The following is a 23,347-nucleotide window of genomic DNA, read 5'->3' on the forward strand; positions in this document are numbered from 1 at the left end:
AGAAGTCACCCTGCCTCTCTGGCTGGTTCAGGGTAAGGCAAATGCACTCAGCCTTCTTGACATTGCCAGCAGTGCCAAAAGGGATGTGCTGGCTGCCAGCAAAAGTGCCATTAAAAAATGGAAATGAAATATAAAAAATGAAAGTTGGGATAAAATGTCTAAGTGTGTTTATGGAAAGACCTATCCATTTCTAAGTGATGTCATGGAAAATCCATCTTTGGTCTACCCAAGTCAAGGACATTTTATAAACTGAATAATGTGACAGTTTGTGACAAACTCTAAAGCCACTAACCAAAATCTCCTGCCTCAGGGAAAAGGGTAGCTGGAATTTCTGAATAAGTAAAATTATGGCTTAGAGGTTTAGGGAGAGGCAATAACTCAAAAATATTTACGAGTCTATAGATGGGTATGTGTGTGTGTGTGTGTGTGTATAAATCAGTGGATGCATACACACAGATGAACACATACACTATGTTGATTTTGCCAACCAATACTTACTTGTTAAAGCAAGAACTCGCTACTTCAGTATCTGAACTCTTTATTTTTTATTAAGTCATTGCAATCATCTTGTTTGAATAAAATTTAGCTTCTCCCCAGTTCAAATTTGCTCAGCCTCAAAGACTCATTAATTATATCCTTAATGTAGGGAAATAGAACACCTTAAGGCTTGCAGTAGTTCAATTGGAAGGGTGTTGTAAGGTAAAAGAAAAGTGTGTCCCAAAGACATTTAACAATTCAATATACCTCTCATCTTATATAAAAAAAATGGAAAATGTATCAGAATACATCATAGACCTAAATGTAGGACTATTGATATAAACTATAAAATATATAGAAATAAAAAATAGTACAAAAATCTTTCTGATGTTGGATTAGACAAAGGTCTTATATATAACACTAAAAGCATGCACCATGAAAGAAAAAAAGAAGATAAATTAGACTTCATCAAAATTTTAAAAATCCTTGCTTTATGAAATAATATTGAGAGAATGACAAGATAAGTTAAATACTTGAAAAAAAATTTTACAAATCATATATTATATATGTATGTTATATAGATAGATAGAGAGGCTTAACAAAAAAGCAAATAAATAATTAAAAGAAGGCCAAAAGATTTGCACTTCACCAGAGAATATATTCAAATAGCAAATAAGCCTATGAAGAGATGCACATCATTTGTCACCAGGAAAATGAAAATTAGAACCACATGAAATACTGGCACTTATTAAATGGCTAAAAGAGTTTTTTTAATTGTCAATATCAAGTGCTGATGAGGATACAGAACATCTGGAATTCCCAAATATTGCTGGTTGGAAAAAAATGGTACAGTCATTTTGGAAAACAGTTTTAAGGGCTTCTTATAAATTTAATCCTACCCTAACCATACGACCTAACATGTTTACTCCTAGGTATTAACCCTAGAGAACTGAAGATTTGTGTCCTACAATGGGTAACTGAACAGAGCAACCAATTAATGAATACTATTTAGCAATAAAAGATCAAACTATTGACTCATGCAACAAAACCAATGCATCTCAAATGCATTACACTGACTCAAAGAAGCCAGAATCAAAGACTATATACTACATGATTCCATTCATATGACATTCTGGAAAAGGCAAAATGATATGGATGGAAAATAGATCAGTAGTTGTCACAATCCAAATGTGGAGAGTACAGATTGGCAGCATGGGGAATTTTTCAAGGGTGATAAAATTTTTCTATATTCCAATCATGGTAATTGTTATATAACTTTAGCATCTGCCAAGACTCATAGAACTGTACGTTTAAAAAAGTAAAATTACCTTATGTAAATTAAACAATAAATTTTAGGACTTCAATTCCACAAACACTAAATCTTTGAGTATTATAAAATACCATTCTGCTAAAAGTAGCACAGTATACAAGAGAAAAAGTCAGAATTCCTGTCCTCAAGAAAACCAAAAAATCTAATAGACTTTAAACTATGGTTTAAAAAATAAGGTACATTTTCACTGAAAACTGTGCTGGAAAAGAGTCTATATACAGGACCTCCCTGGTGGCACAAAGGGTTAAGATGCAACCTATGAAGCTATCCTGCAGCCACTGCAGCATGAGTTCGATCCCCAGGCAGGGAGATACCCACATGGCACAGCAGACCTCTCCTGACTTGCCTGTTGCTTCCCTCAGCAGTGTACTTCAGTAGACCTGTTCTACTGTATTGCAATACAGTGTATTTCTGTTCCCTACTCTGTCTCTGGTGAATCCTCTCACCCTGCACATCTATGGCCTATACCCCAGTTCTTATATGAATAAATGAATATTTTTTTTAAAAAAGAGTCTATATACAGAACATGGAGAGTTTACACCAGGGCAGAGGGGTCTAGAGGCAAGTGACAGAGATATCACTTTGTAAACATGGTGGAAATGGAAATGTATAGACTTTAACATGTACCTTAAAAGATGAATGATTTGGTAAGCAGATACTGTAGATGGGAGAGAAGAGAAGTTAGATCAGACAGAAGAGAACGTGGGCACAAGTGGTTAAGGAAACTATATGGAAGAAGAGTCCAGTTCAGAAAACAAATGGGAAGTGTTGGAGCTAGTTTGTGGAATGTCTTGCATAGTTGCCTAAGAGGTTCTTAATTCAATAGACAGTGGGATGCCATCAAAATTTTCTTGGTAGGCTTGACTTTAGATAGATTTTCCTAAACTCCTTTGACAGTTGGGGCACTTAAAAAAAGTGTAACACATAGATGAAATAGCAACAAGTTGCTTTGGAGAGTTAGTGCCAGCTTTTTGTTAAAATGTCCTTGATTTAGCAACCAATCTATGGAGAAAATGTCGTAGAGAACAGATGTTTAGTATGTACAAAGCATTACTATTATCAAAACTATATGTAAGACCTTATAGAACACAAAGCAGACAGAGAGCAGGGATCATCATGTAGACAAGCAATACTCAGGGACAATGGGTTGGTAAAGGCAGCCTGAGCATCTGTTTGAAGGTTGGAAGTCATGTGTTCTTGTATCAGATACATCTCATGTGATTTCCTATGACTCCGCACACTATCACATTGCAATTTGAGGTAGATCATTTTACTTAGAGGTGGATAATTGCACAAGACTTACATAAGTGTTTGGTAATTTTCTAACATTTTTTTTAATTATGTGCTTACACTGTTGGTGACCTACTCACATCTCCTAAGCTCTCCCCAAACACCATTGCAACTCTAGATTACAATACAGTATTCTACAGTATCCTACCTCAGACAGTTGTGCTTCTCTTGGTACAAGTGAAACAGTGCAAAGACTTGGGGGACAGTTCACTGCTTGTGGGTTATTACCCATATGCTCACAACTGCCACATACCACTTACACTTAGGATGCAGCAACAAAGGGGCTTAATAGCACAGTGTTAGCTGGGGAAAAGGAAAGAGTTTCTAAGGCCATAAAAGCCCAAAAGTCCTACCCCAGATAGTGTTCAGTAGTGCAAAGCAATGGCATCTTGTGCAAGATGGAGTTGTCCCTTTGATGAGAGCCTGGAGCTGTGGCACACCAGTAAGTGGTGGACAGCTCTCAGAGGTGACTAGATACAAATCAACAGAGCTGGTCCACACAGGTCAGCAGTACTGGTCAGCACTAGTCAGCAGGTAGCGGTGCCAGAGGCCCCAGGGTTACAGCTCTTAGAGAGCTGTTGACATAAGCCAACAGCAGACAGCTCTTCAAGAGACACCAGGCACAAAACAGCAATCAGGCTGCAGTTTGAAGCAGAGATTAGATACAAAGATTTGCAGAGGTCTGAGTCCCAACAAGTCTCCCTGACCAATCTGAATCAAATCCTCTGGATTATATCCAATTCAGATGCCTGCTTTTCAGTCCTGATTGGTTCATTTACAATTTCAGCTGTTTAACTGCAGCTGGTTAGACTTGAACCTAATTGGCCCATTTACAATTCAAGTGCTTTATTTAAAAATGAAACCCCAGTCAGCTGTCCAGACCTGAAAATGTATGTTGAAGTTGGGTAGGCAATTACCACTGCTGGTGTTAGTCAGCACACCAGACTGGCCTGGGGGCTGTCACAGTGCAACCCAGGCTGACACTGGGCTGGTGGGCAAGCTGCACACACCTTGGACTTTTGTTTGTGTGTGGCTCCTGCCAGGGCTGGCCCTCAAACCCAGTTGATGCTGGGGTGGGCAGTCAAACCTGGTCATGCCCTGCAGCAGTAGCCACAGGCTCCTGTTTTACAAGGGCTTTCTCTGAAGGCCAGTAATGAGGTTAAATTAAACTTTAAAATTAAACTGGGTCCTGTGAGCCTGTAACCCCCACTAGCAACCCAGATATCAGCAGCATTTTTTGTGAACTAGCTGCCCCCATCAACATCTTCAACACCCTGACTACCTGCAGAAAAGCATTTGCTAACCCAGTGCTTGCTAAGTAACCAAACTAACCAACTAACCAAAAAGGACCTACAAAGTAAAGGAAACTGGAATATAAAAGCTAGATTCCAGCTGCTAACTTTCGCAGATAGCCACTGATTTCTACAAAGTCTGCCCAACTTCTGCCCTTTCTTCCCTTTGAAGGTACTTTCAGTTAAACTGTTTTACTTCTATCCTCTGAGTCTCTGTGTCTTCCACAACCTGCATCAAGCTGACCTAGACCCCTGTCCACCACATCAGCCAGGGCACTGGTTTACCAGGTGGGTTGGAAGTGCTTGAGAGGGGAAGTATTTATACCCCAGGATTTGCCCTCAAATAATGAGGAGCAAGAGCTATTGGATAAATAGCTTCTGCCCTTTCTTCCCGTTGAAGGTACTTTCAGTTAAACTGTTTTACGTCTATCCTCTGAGTCTCTGTGTCTTCCACAACCTGCACCAAGCTGACCTAGACCCCTGCCCACCACATCAGCCAGGGCACTAGTTTACCAGGTGGGTTGGAAGTGCTTGAGAGGGGAAGTATTTATACCCCAGAATTTGCCCTCAAATAATGAGGAGTAAGAGCTATTGGATAAATACTCCAGCTTCCTCAGTCCTTAGCAGAGCAAGATTGAGTTGGCCCTGCACAATCTTTTGAAGTTCCTCAGTGGAATTATGTGCTAGCTTCTTCCCCATGGTAACCCACCTATAAATGCACCTTCCCTTTGTTTTTCTCCTTCCCCTGCCTTCTTAGGATTACCTCCCAAAGAGAGGTTGGGGGGTGGTGGTAGTGGTGAAGGTATGCAATCTAAGACAATTTTGAATTCTCCCCTATCCCCAAGCATATTTGCATCAATTTAACAAATATATTCTCTTTCATTACATACATTTACTAAGCACTTGCTATGCCCATAGACTGAGACCATGATAGCAAGTAGAATGTGTAACGTGTGTTATCAGTAATAATGATTATGTGGCATCTGTATACAAGAGGGGTGTGTTGGGGGATGTGGGCTAAGGGCATGTGGAGTCTATAGCTAGAGGTCTGTATACAGTCTGAGTGGATCAAGAGAGGCTTCTCAGAGACCATGTTATTTCAGCGGGGATCTGAGCAGAGCAAGTGCTCAGAACAGAGGAAGGAGAGAAGTGCTACAGGCGGCTCAATTTAGGAAGCATTTCTTTAGAGTTTGGGAGAATAAAAATCATAGAAAAGGAGGAAGAGCCATTGTCTGAAGTACCAAAAACGTCCTTTGTCAAACTGCCAAAAGAAACCCATTTTAGCATGAAATGAAAGAAAGTAACCATTTAATTGGTGGTCTGTAAATGGTGCATTCTTTTTTAAATTAAAAACAACTTGATTCCTAGATTCATCAAATGCTTCCCAGACATCCTGGATGAAATTCACTAATTTTAACAATGGGCTACTTTGCTTCCCTATTTATCTCTGTCTCTATTATCTTCTATTGACTCAAATGTTAATGTGACTCCTTTATCACCCTGAGAAATTTGTAACCATCTTTTTGTGCCTGAAGAAAGGGGGTACAGATACCGCAACAGTGATGGTACATTTGTTTCTGTCTCTTCTTCCGTGTCTACTCAATCTCTTTTATCTTTGTCTTATTGGGTGACGGAGAAGAAAGTCATTTTCACCACGGAAATATGAACCTCACATAAACCACTTTAAATGTGAGGGTTTTATTGATTGCTTGCAATGAGTTATACATCTACTTCTTCATTCATCAGGCATGTAGAAATGGTTGCTATGTGTCTAGTGCCTGGAAACACAAAGAAAAAAGCAACAAAGTGTGAACCTCTTAAATAATCCTAGGCATAAAGGGGGGACAGGCAACATTGACAGGACATTCAGTGCTATTACAAAAGAATGTATAAGATGCATTTACCAAGGGGGGGGGCGTTAACTTTGCCTAAGGGATATCTAGGTGATGGTCTTTATAGAGTGACATTTGAGCTGAATCTTGAAAGATGAGTTTGGTTTTCCTTGGGGACTGGGAAACAGCAGTGGAAACAGAAGGAACAATATGGGCAATGGCATGTTTGGCACCTGCACAACATCAGTGACTGGAGTACAGGGCCAGGGATGCAGGAGTATAGGATGCACTAAAGCTGTAAAGTTGATAAAAAGGTAGTTTGAGACCAGGTTATAAAGGTTATTTTGGACTGAACTTTGTATGTAACAAGGAAGGTTTTGGAAGTTTTCAAACAAGGAGTGATATGAATGGATCTGCTTTGCATAAAGTAATCTGGTAGTAGGTGCAGAAATTGGAATAAAGGGGAGGACAAGATTAGAGACAAAAAGAAAAAAAACAACAGTAGAGAGAGAACTTTGCTAGTCCTGGTGAAGAGATTAGGAGCCAATAAACTGTGATCATGAAGTAGATGAGAAAGAGAAAAAAAAGATTTAGGCTGCAGGATCATCAGAATTTAGAAGTAACTACATGAGAGAATAAGTGGGACGTGTCCAAGGGCAATTCTGAGGTCAAGTCTGAACAAATGGGTCTATCCTATTTATTTCAGGATGTACAGCTACAACTTATAACTCTGGAGTTAGAAAGTTGCAGTCAGTGGCCTGTGGGAGACTTGAGCCATGCTGCAGACATTTAAGAAGTGAAGGAGCAATTTCAAAAGAGCAGATTGCTAAATAGCTAGATTCAGGATGGGTGCAGTAGCAACATTCATGTGTCAAATAAGGGAACTCTGTGAGATGAGCCATTTTCTTTTATGTCTTAAGTGATGTTATTTGTTGGTAAGCATTTCTTGTAATTCTGAAATATGCATGGAAACATGCTAAAGTAAACAGCCGGAGGAGTTGGGACAGGGTGGGTAATTTGCTAGAAGAGAGGCATTCTGGAGCTATTTTTATCCCAGCCCATCCCTTGCTTCATTGGGATGTTGGTGAAACATTCAGGTTGTTTATGAGGAGCCTATGTATAAATACACAATCAAGTCATATTTTCCATTCAAAACTGGAGGCTTTACTAGTCTTCCCTCTATGCCATGGCACTGTCATTTGGTTCCTGCGCTCCACTCTATAATCCGGCAAGAGGCTGGGCTGTAATTCCATATGGCTGGCCACCAGCTTCCAGCCATAAATGACTTTGATGTTGTCCTTCAGGGGTAGCCCCAGAAGGGGTGCAGGAAGAGGATCAGACAAAGAGACAAGAAGGGGGCCTCTGCCTCTCAGCCAGCGAGGTGACAAACCCAAAGGAGACAGAACCCAGTATGACGTCGAAAATTTGCATCTATCATCCGATAGGAAAAGGGAGGTCATACAAGTTTACCAGATCCAACAATTTCCACTATGATCCTGTAAACTCAGTTGTTGGTAAAGTTATGAATTCCCTCTGCTGTGTGTGCAAAGATGGTTATGTTAATGAAATTATGCTTTAAATTAGCTGAACATATTCTCAAAAGAAAATTCTCTGCTGAAATTATATATTACAGATTTGTGGTACCCTGGTTCTGCAATTTAACAGCATGTTGTTATTATTTAGTTTTTAATGAGTACCAGAAAATGCTCTGTGTATTCTCCACTTGCTTCAGAAACAATGGAGTGACTTTTTTTTATACTGCCAGGTATAAAGGGTTCTTGTTACTGACCACTCATAACACTGATGAGTGCTCAGCTGAAAAGTGTAGCTAAGGAAAGGCGCCTCTACAGAAAATATGTTCTTTCTCCCTCAGCTTTCAGTTCCTTTGTAATCATGCCCAATGTCCTATCCATGATGCCAGACATAGTCTTGAGTTCATCTGTATGCATGGGAGCAAACCTCATGAGAGTACAGGAATAATTTAGATCAATTCATGTTTGTTCTAATGACATTTCTGTTTTCTAATAAGCAGCAAAAGTCTTGTTATTGGTCTTCCCTTATTGGAGTAAGTGAAAAGAAGTAGATTCCATGTTTTCTGTCCTGTTAATGAAGGCCTGAGCATTGCTGTCTGGACATGTTTGCTCAACTGATAATAAGGGAGGAGTGTCATACTATGGCACTACCCAAAGAATGCAAAAACATAATTTGAAAGGAAACTTGCATGTCCATGTTTACAGCAGCACTATGCACAATAGCCAAGATGTGGAGATGTCCTAAGTGCACCAGATCAGATGATTGGACCGAGACGATGTGGTATATGTATGCAATGGAATATACTCAGTGATCAAAAAAATATAAACTCATTCCATTTGCAGCAACATGGATAGAGCTGAAAGTAATTGTCTTAAGTGGAATAAGCCAGAAGGAGAAATATAAAATACTGGATGGTTTCACTCATGTGTGGAATATAAAGAAACAAAACAAAGGATTAGACAAAGACAAACTTTAAAATCACCCTTGAAAACTGCCCATAGATCTTATAGATCTGTGGCATCCAGGAAAGGAGGCAGAAAAAGAGAGAGGCCTCCCCGGTGGCACAGCAGTTGAGAGCTGGGTTGCGAAGCTGCCCGCAGCCTCTGCAGCGCCGGTTCGATCCCCCTGGCCACAAGGTGAGGGTCCCACATGGCGCACAGACCTCTCCTGCCGGCCACTGCTCCCCTCAGCAGTGCACTTCGTCAGTCTGCCTGTTCTGTTCCCTGCTCTGGCTCTGGTGAATTCTCTCGCCCTCCCGCGCTTCTGACTGTACCCAGTGCTTGTATAAATAAATAAATAAATCTTTTTAAAAAAAGGAAAAGAGCAGAAATGAGAAAAAAATGGGGGAGGGGGTGAAGGAGAGCACAGTGGATTATGGTGGAGAATATGGGTGCTATTGGATGGTGGGAGAACTATGGTGGCCATACCACAGGGGAGAAATCCTGAGTGTGAAAAAATGAACAGGGATAAAATAATGGTAGTTCAAAAAAATGCATACGATTAAAACAAATAAATAAACAAAACAGGTTCAAGTCCCTGATATGGAATTACTGATTAGTAATAAATTATTTTATGCAAATAAAAAGTGTGTTTGATTTTAGAATAAACAACTCATAAATCCCTCAAAGCCACCAATAAAATAGGGGAGAGAGAAGTTTACTGCAACTAGGTAACTTCATGCACTTGTTCTATAATATCAAAACTACCAGCCCATAACATTTTAACTGGTCCCTCTTCAGACTTAAAAGAAAAATGATGAATTTTATAGCTGTAGCACCAACAGCTACAGAGGTGGTTGAAAACTAATACTGGAACACAGTTTACATTTTTCCTAAAAAATATACAAGCACACGAAACACAACTAGCTTGCTAGAGATTAATTCGTTTCAGGAACAGCTTAATTTCTTTCATATTTGAGGTTTATAAGCCCTGGCTAATTTTCCTGGTGCAATTATATGTTATTTTGGCAACTGCTGAGCTCAAGAATCTTTTAAAGTATTTAAAGGCATTTTAACTCCCACATTTGAGCAAGCAGATACGGTGCAAATAATAATAATAATGAAAATATATCCAATTGTGGGAAAGACACTGTAAGTTGGAAATTTAATCTCAAAACATATTAATAACCATTAGCATCATCTGTTTGAGATTTAGGTAAACCTGTCAGAGGCAGTGGGCCTGGGAGTTAACTAATGTCGGCTCTTTCAGGAACAGAAACAGAGGTTGTGAACTGGGGTCAACTGATGGACTTACTTAGGCAGCTTTGTGCTTTAACCATGTTGAATATAAAGGCTCAGGAAAAGAAGGTTCAGGAAAAGTAGTCTCCAGTTCACCAGGGCCACTCCCTATAGTCATATACTGGCCCCAGGAGATGTATGAGTTTACTATCTCTGGTATATCTTCTGGACATAAATATTTTGTAGTTTCTGCTTTATGGGTATTTACAAGTAAAGCAATTCAATCCAGAGGTCAGAACCTTTTGGGCACTGAGTAGTCTGTGTTCATCAGACACCGCAGTAACATGTTTACATTCATGTCCACACATAATTGCTGTGAAAATTTCACTAGGTAGTTGTTATCACCCATCTCCACTTTTGGATGAGACAACTGAACCATAAAGACATAAATTAACTTGCCAGTGTCACTGTTAGGTGTGCATTTGATCATATGTCTTGGAGATCATTCAGGAAGTTTAAACTTCTCACATCCTGGACCCATAGATTTCCTTCCTACAATGCTCCCCCAGGTCAAAGGCTGCTAGCGTCTTTAAGCAGCCTAGACCTCATGGTTCAGCACTCGTAACGGTCTCTTGCAAATACCAGTGGACACCTTGCCTCTTCCATTACACCCTTTTGATATAGAGTAGTCCCCCCCCTTATCTGTGGTTCCACTTACCCACCGTCAACTGTGGTCTAAAAATATTATATACAACAAGATTTTTGAGAGAGAAAGCGAGAGAAAGAGAAAATAGCACCATATAGCCCAGCTCACATCACTTTGTTGATCTCTTATTCTGCCTAATTTATAAATAAACTTCATCATAGGTATGCATGTTTAGGAAAAAGCATAGCATACATAGGGGTTGGTTCTATGGATTCAGGCATCCACTGGGAGGCTTGAAATGGATCTCCTCAGATAAGGGGGGACAACTGTAATGTCAGTTATTTATTTACCTGGGACATTTATTATCTTCTCTCCTTTCTGTATCTTCAACCTCCCCTCCCTTACCTCCTGAGATATGAACAAAACACCCCTTCTTTACCCTGGGTTCCTTGAGCTTTCACCCTGTGTTTCTTCACAATGCTTCCCCATGAAGCTTCTGGAAAAGTAGTGTCTCAGGTTGACTCCCCTTTCTCATCTGGCTTCTGACCTCAACATTCCAATGAAGGTTTTCTCTAGGCTGTTAATGAGCTTCTAGTTGCTAAATTGGATGGACATGTTTCAGTGTATCCTCTTTAGAATCCACACCAACACTTTCTTCTGCTCAAAATGTCCTCTTAGCTTCACTGATTCCCTTTCCTCCTTCAGACCTCTCTGCTGCTCTCCTCAGTATCCCTTGTGGGTCTTCTCACACCTCCAGCCATTTGCATGAGGATTGCTGCTTCAGTTCTCTTGAGTGACTTGATCAGTTTCTGAGAAAAATCCTACAATGACCCCCAAATCTATATTTTCTTTTTTTTAAAGATTTATTTATTTATGCAAGAATGCAGTATAGTCAGAGGTGCAGGAGGGTGAGAGAATTCACCAGATATAGTGGGAAGCGGAACAGGCAGACAGACAAAAGACACTGCTGAGGGGAGCAACAGGCGAGGCAGGAGAGGTCTGCCGCACCATGTGGGTTTCTCCCTAGCCATCTGGGAATTGAACCCACGCTGCAGAGGCTGTGGACAACTTCACAGTGCTGCACTTAACCCTCTGCCCCACCGGTGAGGCCCCGCAAATCTATATTTCAACCAGAGCTTTCTTCACAATCAAGTTAATGAACACAGGCATCATTGCTCATAGTTACCTTTTAAATGTTTTTTTTTTTCTTTTTAGTGGTGAGAAGGCTGCTTAAGATCTATTCTCAGTATACTTTAAGTATATAATATTGTGTTATTAACTATAGTACTCATAATTGAGGTTGTATATTAGGTGTTCAGAACTTACCCCTAAGTGGAAGTTTATGCCCTTTGACCTTCATCTCATTCCCCCCACCCCTTCTGCCCCTGGAAACCACCATTCTACTCTCCGTTTCCTTGAGTTTGATTCTTTTTTTTTAGATTCTCCGTATATCATATAGTACTTGTCTTTTTCTGTTTGCTGTCTGGCTTATTTAACTTAGCATGATGCCCTCCAATTTTATCTATGATGTCACAAATTGTGGGAATTTCCTTCATTTTAATGATGGAATAACATTCCATTATACATACATACATACATACATACAAATGTGTTATATATTCCATTTTACTACTATATATTTATAATAATGGGATTTTATTGCATATATGTTATTCCATATAACATATTCTTTATTCATTTGTGAATGGACAGGTTGTCTCATTTCTGAGCATATGTCTGAAGGGAACAAAATCAGTAACTTGAAGAGATATCTCCAGTCCCTTGTTCATTGCAGCACTATTCACAAAAGCCAAGATATGCAAACAACCCAACTGCCCAATCTTGAGTCATCTTTTTTCCTACCACCCATCACCAAGTGAGAGAGCCACTAAAATCTATTTTATAAATATCTGGTTCTCTTCTCTTTTTCATCCTGCTACTACTGCACCTGTTCATACACCATCTTCAGTTGTTAACTTTCTTAGAATAGTATAATTTACATATAGTATAGATATTCCTTTTAAGTGTATAGTAGTTCCATGGAAATGTGTATAGTCATATAACCACAACCATAATCAGGATTTCATATGGTCCTGCAACCCCTAGCCCCCCAAAAGACAACAACCTCTCCCAATCTCTTTTCCAACCCCCAACCTGGTACTACTAACTTGTTTTTCACCCCCTGTAGTTTTGTGATTAACTATGTTGTGAATAGAACCACAACAATCATTCTGCCCATGTTTCTGGGTGAACACCAGCTTTTATTTCACTTGGGTAAATACCTAGGATTGGGATTTTGGGGAACATGGAAAGATAGAGAGGTAGATGGAGCTACAGATATGTGTGTGTGTGTGTATTCCATTTTTCAAAGTGATTAGTTCATCTTGCATTCTTTCCATCCATGCCTGAGAGTTCCAGATGTTCTGAATCCCTGTAAGCTCTTATTATTGCCTGTTTTACTCTCTTATTTTTAGTCATTCTAAGAGGTGTATCAAAGTATCTCATGGTCTTTAGTTGTATTTCATTAATGATTAGTTATGTTGAACATCTTTTCCACATCTGTATTTGTAATCCATATAGTGGGAATTGTCTACTTAAATCTTTGACTCCTCATTTTTCAACAAGTTGGGTTGCTTGTTTTCCCATTTATTTTTGAGTTTTAAGGTATTCTGAATGTTTTTCGTTGGTTGGATATGTTCTCAGAATTTATGGCTTGTCTTTTCATTCTTAGTTTCTTTCTAAAAACTTTTCATTTGTAGATAATTATAGATTCAAATACAGTTGTAAAAAATAACACAGAAAGATCTTGCATCTTCTCCCTCCAGTTTTCCACAATGGTAGCATATCACATAACAGTATCACAACCAGAAAATGCTCATTTATACAATCCATCAATTTTATTTAATTTACACCAGTTTTATATGCAGGTGTGCATATGATGTTTTATTCAGTTTTACCATATTTGTAGATTTCTGTGATTACCACCATATTCAAGATACAGTACAATCACAGGGATCCTTGTACAGCCACATCCCCCCTCCTTGTCTCCTTAACCACTGGCAATCACCAATGTGCTCTCCAACTGTAAAATTTTGTCATTTCAGGAATGCTATATAAATGGAATCATAAACTATTACCTTTTGAGTGTGCTTTCTTCCATTCAGCATAATTCCCTGGAAAAATCATCCAAGTTGCTACAGGTATCAGTAGTTCCTTCATTTTTATTGCTGAATAGTACTCCACAAGTTTTTAACCATTCATCGGTTGAAGGACATCTGTGCTGTTTCCAGTTTGATGGTACTATGAAGAAGCTGCTTCAAACACTCATGTACAGATCTTTGTGCAAACACACTGTAGGGGTGAAGCAAAAATATATTATTGAGTAAATGAATATAATAAATATTCCAGCAGAACTTCCAGCCCAGGTGCAATGAAGACTCCAACGCAGGCATAATCAACAAGCTTGCTTACTTACAGCACCTTCCCTTTCAAGATTCATGGCCAGGGCCTCAGCACTCTTATCTACAAAGTCGGGCAGCCTGCCAAGCTGGTCTGTCTCTCCAAGGCCATCCCTGAATGCCTGCATCTTTCCCCCATTGCCTTGCCCCCTTGTCTGGGGACTTTGCCACAAATGGTTGTGCCTGCTGAAAAACGATGTTATCAATGTAACAGATATGGACAGTTGTGCTTATAAAAGGAACTCTTGGTCTTTAAACAGGTGCTCAGACCTTAAGGGGCTACCCAGGTCTGGGGCCTCATGCATGAGTAATAAAGCTTCTCCTGACCTCCCCATTCCTGAAGTACCACTTGTTCTTCCTCTGCCTGGATAAAAAGTAGAATTTATTTCTACAAAAGGGGCAGGATGTGCCACTGAGCAGGATAGCTGTATGATTGGAGCAGACAGGGTAAAGGAGAGTCCTAGAGCCCTCGGTGGCTTTCCCAGGCTTTTATTGAGCTTTACATGTAGTGTGGCAAACAGGTACACGGCAGGCAGGGGGGCGGGGAGAGGGACAGGCCCCCAGCAAGTCATCACTCCTGGTTTCTCTGACTTCTTTTCTCCCCTTCTCTCTCCTGATTCTTCTCTCCTGCTTTTGCATCTCTCAGTGACTATCTCAATACTCTTCCTACGGCCCACGGAAGTCAATAAGACAGATTGCAACAATGTAACAACTATGGGTGCCCCATGGGGGGGCAATCCTAATGGTGGGAGGGCAGAAAAGCATGAAAACCATTTACTCTACACACCATTTTCATTTCACTGGGATACAATTATAAGCATACTTGTTGGATGTTATAGTAGTTGTATCTTTTTTGTAAGAAACTTTTTTCCAGAGTGTCCTTACATTTATACCTGATGCATTTTACAATATAAAATTCTACCAGTGAGGTATAGGTGACTCAGTTTTTCTATATCCTTGTCAGCATCTTGTGTTGTCACTAGTTTTTATTTTACCCATTCTGATAGGTATCTGGTGATATGTCACTGTGGTATTAATGTGTGTTTATTTAGCTGGTGGTAATGCTATTGAATGTTTCATGTGCTAACCAAGTCTTTTGAAGAACCCTTTCTCTTTGCTTGTTTATCCACTAATTCATTTTCTAGTTTTACTGATATAATTGACATATAACACTATGTATAAGATGTAAAATGTCATCTTTGATACAGGTATAAATTGCAAAATGCTTATCATGATAAAGTAAATTACCACCTCTGTCATTTCACATAATTACCATTTTTTTGTGATGAGAACATTTAAGATCTATGCTCTTAGCAACTTTAATACATAATACAATATTGTTAATTACAGTCACCATGCTGTACATTAAATCCCCAGAACTTACTTGTTTGTAACTGGAAGTTTGTCCCCTTTTGACTGATATCTCCTCATTTCCCCTCCTCCCAGCCCTTGGCAGCCCCCATTCTACTCTTTGATCCTGTGAGTTTTATTTTTTATATTCCACAAATACGTGAGATTATATAGTACTTGTCTTTCTCCGTCTGATTTTCATTTAGCATAATACCCTCCAGTTTCTTTCATGTGCTGCAAATGGCAGGAGTTCCTTCATTTTTTATGGCCAAATTATTTAAATATATCTATCTCCCATTTTCTTTTTCATTCATCTTATGGTGGCATTTATTTCCATGTCTTGCTTAGTGCTGCAGTAAATATGGGAGTGCAAATACATCCGTAGCACCCTGATTTCAATTCTTCTTTTGGTTATACACTGAGGAGAGGGGTTTCTGAGCTTATGGTAGCTCTATTTTTAATTTTTTGAGGCCCTTCCATATTGTTTTTAATAGTGGCTGCACCAATTTACACATCACCAACAGTGCCCAACCTTTCCTGGTATGAGCACCTTACCAGAAACAGTCTCCCTTCATCCAGAGCTAGATGAAGTGCGAATCTGACCACGCACTGTAATTTCTTCAGAAAAACCTGTCTTCTTCAAACTCTTACCTCCAGATGGGTGGAGGCAGTTTTACTCAGCTCAGTAATACAAGCATTGTACCTGTCACAGATTAAGTGTCATTTCTTCAATGAATAAATAATAAAAAAAACATAATGACTTCAGTGCTAAAAAGAGGTGCTGGCCCCAGAAAAAGAAAGCATTAAAAAAATGGGGCAAGGAACACTGGGTGCCACTCCATTAGGCACTCTCTAAGTTAAGCTCCAGAGCTGACCCTGGGACCCAGGCCTTGGTCACGCGCATGCGCAGCACTCTTCGCTCACCCTCTCCCTTAACCCCGCCCCTCAGGCCCTCCCTGGCCACGCCCTGTTCACAACCAATTAGGGAGAGGAGGCGGGGCCCTGGTTGCCGCGGTGCTCCTTGGGTAGTGTCCCCAGTTACTGTTGCTAAGGCTGCAGCCCGCCTGAGGTAGTAGGAGTTAGAAGTTTTGGGAGCCGGAGTTGAGAAAGGTCGAGGGTCAGTGCAGAGAAGATGGTGAAGCAGACGATCCAGATTTTCGCAAGGGTGAAGCCCACTGTCCGGAAGCAGCAACAAGGGGTACGGGCTGTAGCTCCTGGGCGCCGGCGTGACGGGGCCCCGGTTCGGGGGAGGGGCGCACGCGAGGGACCTGGGGCGGCCTGAAGGGCTAGGCTCGGAGCGCGGGGTGTAGCCCGGGCTGAGGCGCTCGGCGTGGAGCGCAGGCTAGCAGGGCGGGACATGCCCCGGGCCCTCGCAGACACTGGCGCGCTGCTGTCAGGGACGCTCAGACACCCAGGCCACTCCCCCCGACTCAGCCCTGCTGGCCTGATGAGCCCTACAAAGAGCCACTTATACCTGCCTCTGGGCACATGTGGTCATGCAGGGCCATACCCGTGCGTGTATGTCTGGACCCTCACGTAGAGTGCACCTTAGCCTCGCACCCTTCTTGAACCTTTCTGGGAAACAGTCATGCTTCACTCAAACCTCTGTTTTCACACACAAAAAGAGCAAGCAGGACATGCACAGCTTTATGCGTCTGAGATGGTGTGGAAAATAGATAAAGGTACCCGAAGCATATACTGTGGTTCTGTACCCAGTGAACCCTTAAAAGTTTTGCTAACTTAGTGATTATTCTCATTTCAGATGATAGATGCTTATACATTCTGAAACGAATACATATAAACCCTCCAACCAGAAAACATTAACTGAGCATTTACTAGGTGCTTCCTCTACAGTGCTAAGCTCGAAAGGATCCAAGGAAGCCTCTACGTATTGTCTTTGTTCTAAGTAGAGATACTTTGCAAGATTCTTAAATGTTTTAAATCATTGCTTTTTCCTGCCCGGAAAAGAGCAGAGTCATTTTTATCACTTAGGTGCCAGTTTGCTCATTCTACAGATGAGGAAACTGAGTGGTCAGGGTAAATATGTGACAAAGCCATCCACCATCGTTTTAATTGATTTTTTTTTTTTAATTTTGAGACTCTTCACCCTTCAGACAAAACCTTTTTGCCTCACAAGGTGAGGATTTAGGAAAGAGAAATCTGTATCATATTCATAAATATCTGAAATAACAATATTATTAGTAATATTTTATATCTATCCCATATCTACACTGTATGTATAACTATGTATCTATTTCTTTAACATCACAACTAATTTTAAGTTAGTTCCCCAGATTGTATAGTGGTTTCTCTGACTAGATATGCTGCCTGTAGCATTAGACCAAGAGCGATTCAAAGGTATTTTTCTTTTCTCACAATTAGCATTTCCTCACATAATTTGTGTATTTAAAACAAGGGGAATACAGTACTTTGATATCTTTGACATCATCATCAGTCTTTATTCATTGAATACATTCAGGAGATCTTATATGATGATTCCAAAAAAAAAAAAAATTGGCATTTTTCTTTCCAAGGAATAATGCAGTGTAGAATGGAACCATGAATATCTTCCATTTTCTCTCCTCTTATACTCACAAAAAGGTATTTGAAAGTGCATCATATGTATAAAGTAAATAAGATTCTTAGCTAAAAATGTTGAGCAGACTACACAGACTGTAGTCACAAAACCTGCCTGGATGTGGTGAAGTGAGGGGATGGATAAAATTGGGGTGAGGCAGGGTGATGGAGAATCTTAGATTTAATATTGAACTTTCTCTTTATTTAAAATGTAGTATTCAGCTATTTTAATGTGCCTTCTTTTGCATTTCTTTGGTGAGATTCTGTGCAGTGGATTGTTTATTACCCCAGAAAGTATTTTTAGATTTAATTCTGTATTTTCATAATGTCACATTCTTACCAAAATACATTATTCCACTTATACAGAAATAAGAGAATGCAGATGAACAAATTTTGAGTTAGTTCCCCAGATTGTATGGCAATTTCTCTGACTAGATGTGTTGCCTATAGGATTAAACCAAGAGTGATTCAAAGGTACTTTTCTTTTCTCTTAATTTTTGTGGTTCCATACCTCATTAATCTTATTTCACAAGGCACTGTAAAATTAAATTATACTATTTTAAAGATTAATAGATTAGAAGATACTTAAGATGAACTTTAGTGATAATTTTAACAATGGCAATCTTTTTCATTGGTTTAGTGCTTGTACATATCAAACATTTTCATATTCATTCTTGCATTTGATCTAGTTGCCTTCTAGTCTTAAAAATCCCTACTCTGTTTCAAATAAATGTTTCTGACTAAAGATTGAAAGCCAATCCTTAGACTAAGTGAGCTTTTCTTAATGACTCAGAAAATGACTTAAATGAAGGTCACTCTTCTAACCTAGTCTGTATCCTTTCCCTTGTGTAAGCACTGAGAGTTAACAAATTGTTTTTAAAGTATGTGTCACCCCTCACTCCTAAATGTTTCATGTGTTACACACTCCTTTCACTCACCTGGTGTCCTGCAGTATATCATTTCAAATGTCTCTTGAAGAAACCTAGACAGAAAGCATTGGCCCGGATGCCATTGCTTTCCACAAATAATTTTTTTTTTTTTTTACAGAATGCCTTTTCTACATGAATTCTTCAAATTTTAAATGAGAGGACTCAATAAAAATCTGCTTAGGAAAATTATTCAGACTTTCCGGAGATTTAGGTAGATATTAGAAACATGGCTTTTCCCATAATCAAGCATCTAAATGAGTCTTAAACGGAAGTATCGCCTGTTAGAATTTTCTTTCCTGGTGAAAGACAAGAAGTCTTTTTAAAAATCCTCTAAATCTAATGACTAACATTTTTTATGGGGCATTACAAAATGCTTCCATTTCTATGACATCATTTGATCCCCACCACAATCTTGGAATGGAGGCAATTTGGTTTTCCTGGTTTTATGTATAAGGAACTGAAACTTTTAAAGTGGTGGCTTGTCACACAATCAGCAAATTGAATCAGCTTTGCACGCAGTTCTTTAGACACCCAATCTCATGCCTTATTTTATTCCATGTGACTTCTTTATAGGCTTGACTCTTCATTTTTCTCTGCCAATAAATGAAGAAGTCGGTAACCAAAAATAGAATCAGAGAAATGACAGATGTAAGGTGCTTGGTTAAGACCCTTCATTTCCATATCAGCTTAAAGAGGTTAAGTGATTTCTCCTAGGTTATTTACTAATTAGTGGCTGAAATGGGAGGAGAACCTTAAAAATGACATCAAAGACATGAATTACATGTGTCTTTTAAAACCGCATTTCTTTTATCAAATGCTTGGGTTTGTCTTACAGAAACTTGGGCTTCTTTGAATACAACTAGAATCAGAGCATTCTTGTGTGTTCTCTGACCTCCTCCTTTGATCTCTGTGTCTAGAGCATTTTGTAAATGCTCAGTAATGCTTGTTGGTTGTAGTAAAATGTTGATTTCTGCTATATAGCTCCAAAGCAATACTTAGATAATAGTTTCTTTCAGGGCTATTAGTTTCTCAACAAGAGACACACTCAAGATGCTCACATTTGAACATTAGATCTTTCAAAGACGATTTGTGCTTGGAGAGAACATTGATTTAGGTTTTGCCTCCTGTTCTGTTCCATTTATTTGTTTGAGTCACCACACAGTTCAAAGAGGAAAATTATCCATATTACATTATGCTATGAATTTTTATCTTAAAGGTACAATTTTTATTCCATGACAATGCACATCATATTAACATAGCCATGGGTCAACAGTAATTTTACCATTTTACATCCGTTTGTTGTCTTCCTGTTTGCAGATTTACTCCATAGAGGAAGATGAAAAGTTAACACCTAGCTTGGAAATTATCTTACCTCGTGATTTGGCAGATGGATTTGTGAATAATAAGCGGGAAAGTTACAAATTCAAGTAAGTTTATCTTTTTCCATCTTCATTTCTCTTTTGCTATTGAGCTAGCCCTTATACTAGATTAATACCCACTCTGAAATCAGTAGGATAATTTCTTGTGGAGTGTAGAACAGTTCTCTATCTCATCTAAAAGATAGAATTCAAGTTGTTTTTTTACTGCTGTGTCCAAAGATGCAAAAATGATATATTTTTGTATCCAGATCGTAGCCCGAGATCCCAGCCTTTCTTTCCTACCTTTTCATCTAGCATTATCCTTTTTCTACTTAGCCCACTATGGCTTAGCGCTTTTAAGAAGTTTACTATATGACTAAACTACTTTACTGACCATAAGAACTTAAGATACAATTTGTGTGCTATTGGTGAGCCTTCTTTAGAATATAAATGATGGACCGCTGTCGCCGCTAAAATTAATTGTCCTGGATAGTAGCCACCATACACATGCAGCTCTCACCATACACATGTCCTGGATAGTAGCCACCATACACATGCACCATGCACATGAAGTATATAGCTAGTCCAAATTGAGATGTGCTAGTTTTGTGAATGTATCTAAATGATATCAAGGATTTTTGAAGTTTCCATATGAAAAAAATGTAAAATATTGCAAAAAAATTTTTGGTACTAAAAATGATAAAATTTTTGAGATATTAGTTAACACATTATTGAGATATTAGTTAACACATTAATTTTACTTGTTTCTTTTTACTTTAAGAAAACATGGCTAATAGGAAATTTGAAAGTACATAAATTCTCACATTTGTGGATAGCATTATATTTCTCTTGGACAGTATGGTTCAAAAGAAAAATACCAAATGTCTCCCTTTGGTCCTTCTACTCTTCTAGGAAGCCAGGCCTTGAATTTGGGGGTGGGGGTTCTAGGGCAATGACAGATTGTCTTTTTCCTCCAGTTTCAGATCACACTATTTCCTTTAATCCCCACTTTTGATTTTTGGAATAGTTTGAGCCCAAGTTAAACCCATATTTGATCTGACCCAAACTTAGGTGGTGGATTTCTGTGTCTTGCTAAAAGAAAGCTAATTTCTCTCTTGCATTTCTCAGTTGGACCTTTACATAGGTCCTATTCTGAGACTATTCCTCTCCTTTTCCTTTGGATAAAACCATCCTACATAATATTTTTTATAGTTTCTCATGCTTGCTCTTTTTCCTTCCCTCCCTCTCTTGTCTCCCCCACCTTTTTTGTCTCATAAACATTCCCTGTGGTATTCACAGCTCCACCCTTTGTCTCTCATGTATATAGCTCTCCCCTCACCACCTCTCCATCTTGATTTTGTGACTCCTTTTACAATAAGCACAAGCAGGATTGCTAGCACACGAATGCTTAGTGAGCCTGCCCTCACATCACTTTTATTCCATCCTTTAAGGATGGCCTGCAACCCAGCTTTTGCCTCATAGTGCATAACTTCCTGTATCAGAAGGGGACATCCTTCCACTGCTGAGAACCCACTCCTTTAGTAGCTGTGACTTCATGGCAGCTGGCCCACACAGGCCCACACCATTTACAAAAACATTTTGTTCAGCATAATTCTGTTTGGTGTTAAGAAGTAATTGACCATGCCTCTATTTACTGGTCCTTCCTAAAGTATTCATTACATTACATAGATACAAACAAGTATATTTAAATATATGCTTACATTGTATAATCCCCTTTTTGCTTATTTTTAAATTTCTTGCTATTCTTTCTGTATTTCTAAATTAGAATATTGATTTTCATATGTTAAATAATGAAATTAATAAAATAGTTAACTATTTTATTTATTTGTTGAGAGATAGTTGAGAGATACATAGTTAAGCATTTGTTGAGAGAGAAATTTGTTGAAGACTGTATTCTCCCAAGAAAATTCAATCAATATTTATTGACCATCTACTCTGTGCTGTTTTAATGACTGCAAAGAAGTCAGAAAATGCAACAGTGCTCCTGCTCTTGTGGTGCTTACATTTTAGTAGGAAATGGGCATGCAAAAGGATGTGTCAGGAAGTGTTAAATGCCATGGAGAAAAGTAAGGCAGTGAAGGGGAGTAAGGAGTGCAGCAGAGGGGGACGTGGGCAAATACTTGAAGGGGTTGAGGAAATCAGACATCCAAATAGGTGAGGAATGGGGATTCTGGGTGGAGGAAATAGCAGGAGTGAAGTCTTTGAGGTGGGAGAGTAACTGGAATGTTTGAGCAAAGGTAAAGGGATTTGTGTGACTGGAGGAAGGTCAGCAAAGGGGGCACAGGTAGATGGCAAAGGCCAGGTGTTATGGAGCCTTATAAATCGGACTAAGGCTTTTTGGTGGTGGGGGCAATCATTGTAAGCTTTTTCCAAAGTGTTATAAGAGGATTTTTCACAGAAGGATGAAATCACATCACTTATGTCTTAACAGGATCATCCTTGCTGACATGTGTGAAATAGTAAGGGAGCTGAAGGAGACCCGTTAGGTTATTGCAAGGGAGACCAGGCAAGTGGTATCTTAAGCCAGGGTAATAGCAAGTGGAAATGTTGAGAAAGATTTGGATTCTGGATGTATTTTGAAGGTCAGAGCTAACAGAGTTTGCTGATGGGTTGGTTATAGGGTGTAACAGCAAGGACGCCCTAACGGTTTTGGACTGAACATTTAGAAGGATGGAGTTGTCATTTACTGGCATGAGGGAAACCGGGAATAACCGGTTTGGAGTGGGAGGAGATTAGCATATGGTGAGTCAAGATGGAGTTTAGAAAAAGTCTATTCAACTTTTCAGTGAATGAAAGTGTTAGCCTACAGGTCACTGTCTGTGGGTTCTCACCTATGTGCACAAATGCAAGACCACTCAGGGATGACAACAATGGGTTTGTTTAACAAACAGGGAAAACAAAGAGTTCCTAAGGCCACAAGTGGCTGGCTGTCTCACCCCAGATAGTGTCCAGAGTGTCCAAAATTCCCAAACAAAAGTTCACTCATTCAAGATGGTGTTGTCCAGCCAACGAGGGCCTGGAGCTTTTGATATGCTGGCAAGCAGGGTCCAGGGTCCACCTCACCACAGCTGGAGGTG

The 23,347-nt window shown here is 39.5% G+C and overlaps 1 protein-coding gene across 1 annotated transcript in view; it reads left to right on the top strand.

Annotated features, from left to right (window-relative positions):
• Positions 1-16,517: 16,517 nt before the first annotated feature.
• The window catches only part of KIF6 (kinesin family member 6), a gene marked incomplete at its 5' end in the record, with an annotated part of 395,001 nt that continues 388,171 nt past the window's right edge, over positions 16,518-23,347 (top strand). The window contains 2 exons of the mRNA XM_084259141.1: positions 16,518-16,583; positions 20,209-20,318. Of these exons, the coding sequence (XP_084115267.1) occupies positions 16,518-16,583; positions 20,209-20,318 (176 nt within the window). The remainder of the gene's footprint in view (positions 16,584-20,208; positions 20,319-23,347) is intronic.

The sequence above is a fragment of the Talpa europaea genome, assembly GCF_964194135.1.
Source record: "Talpa europaea genome assembly, chromosome: 2".
NCBI classification, from domain to species: Eukaryota; Metazoa; Chordata; class Mammalia; order Eulipotyphla; family Talpidae; genus Talpa; species Talpa europaea.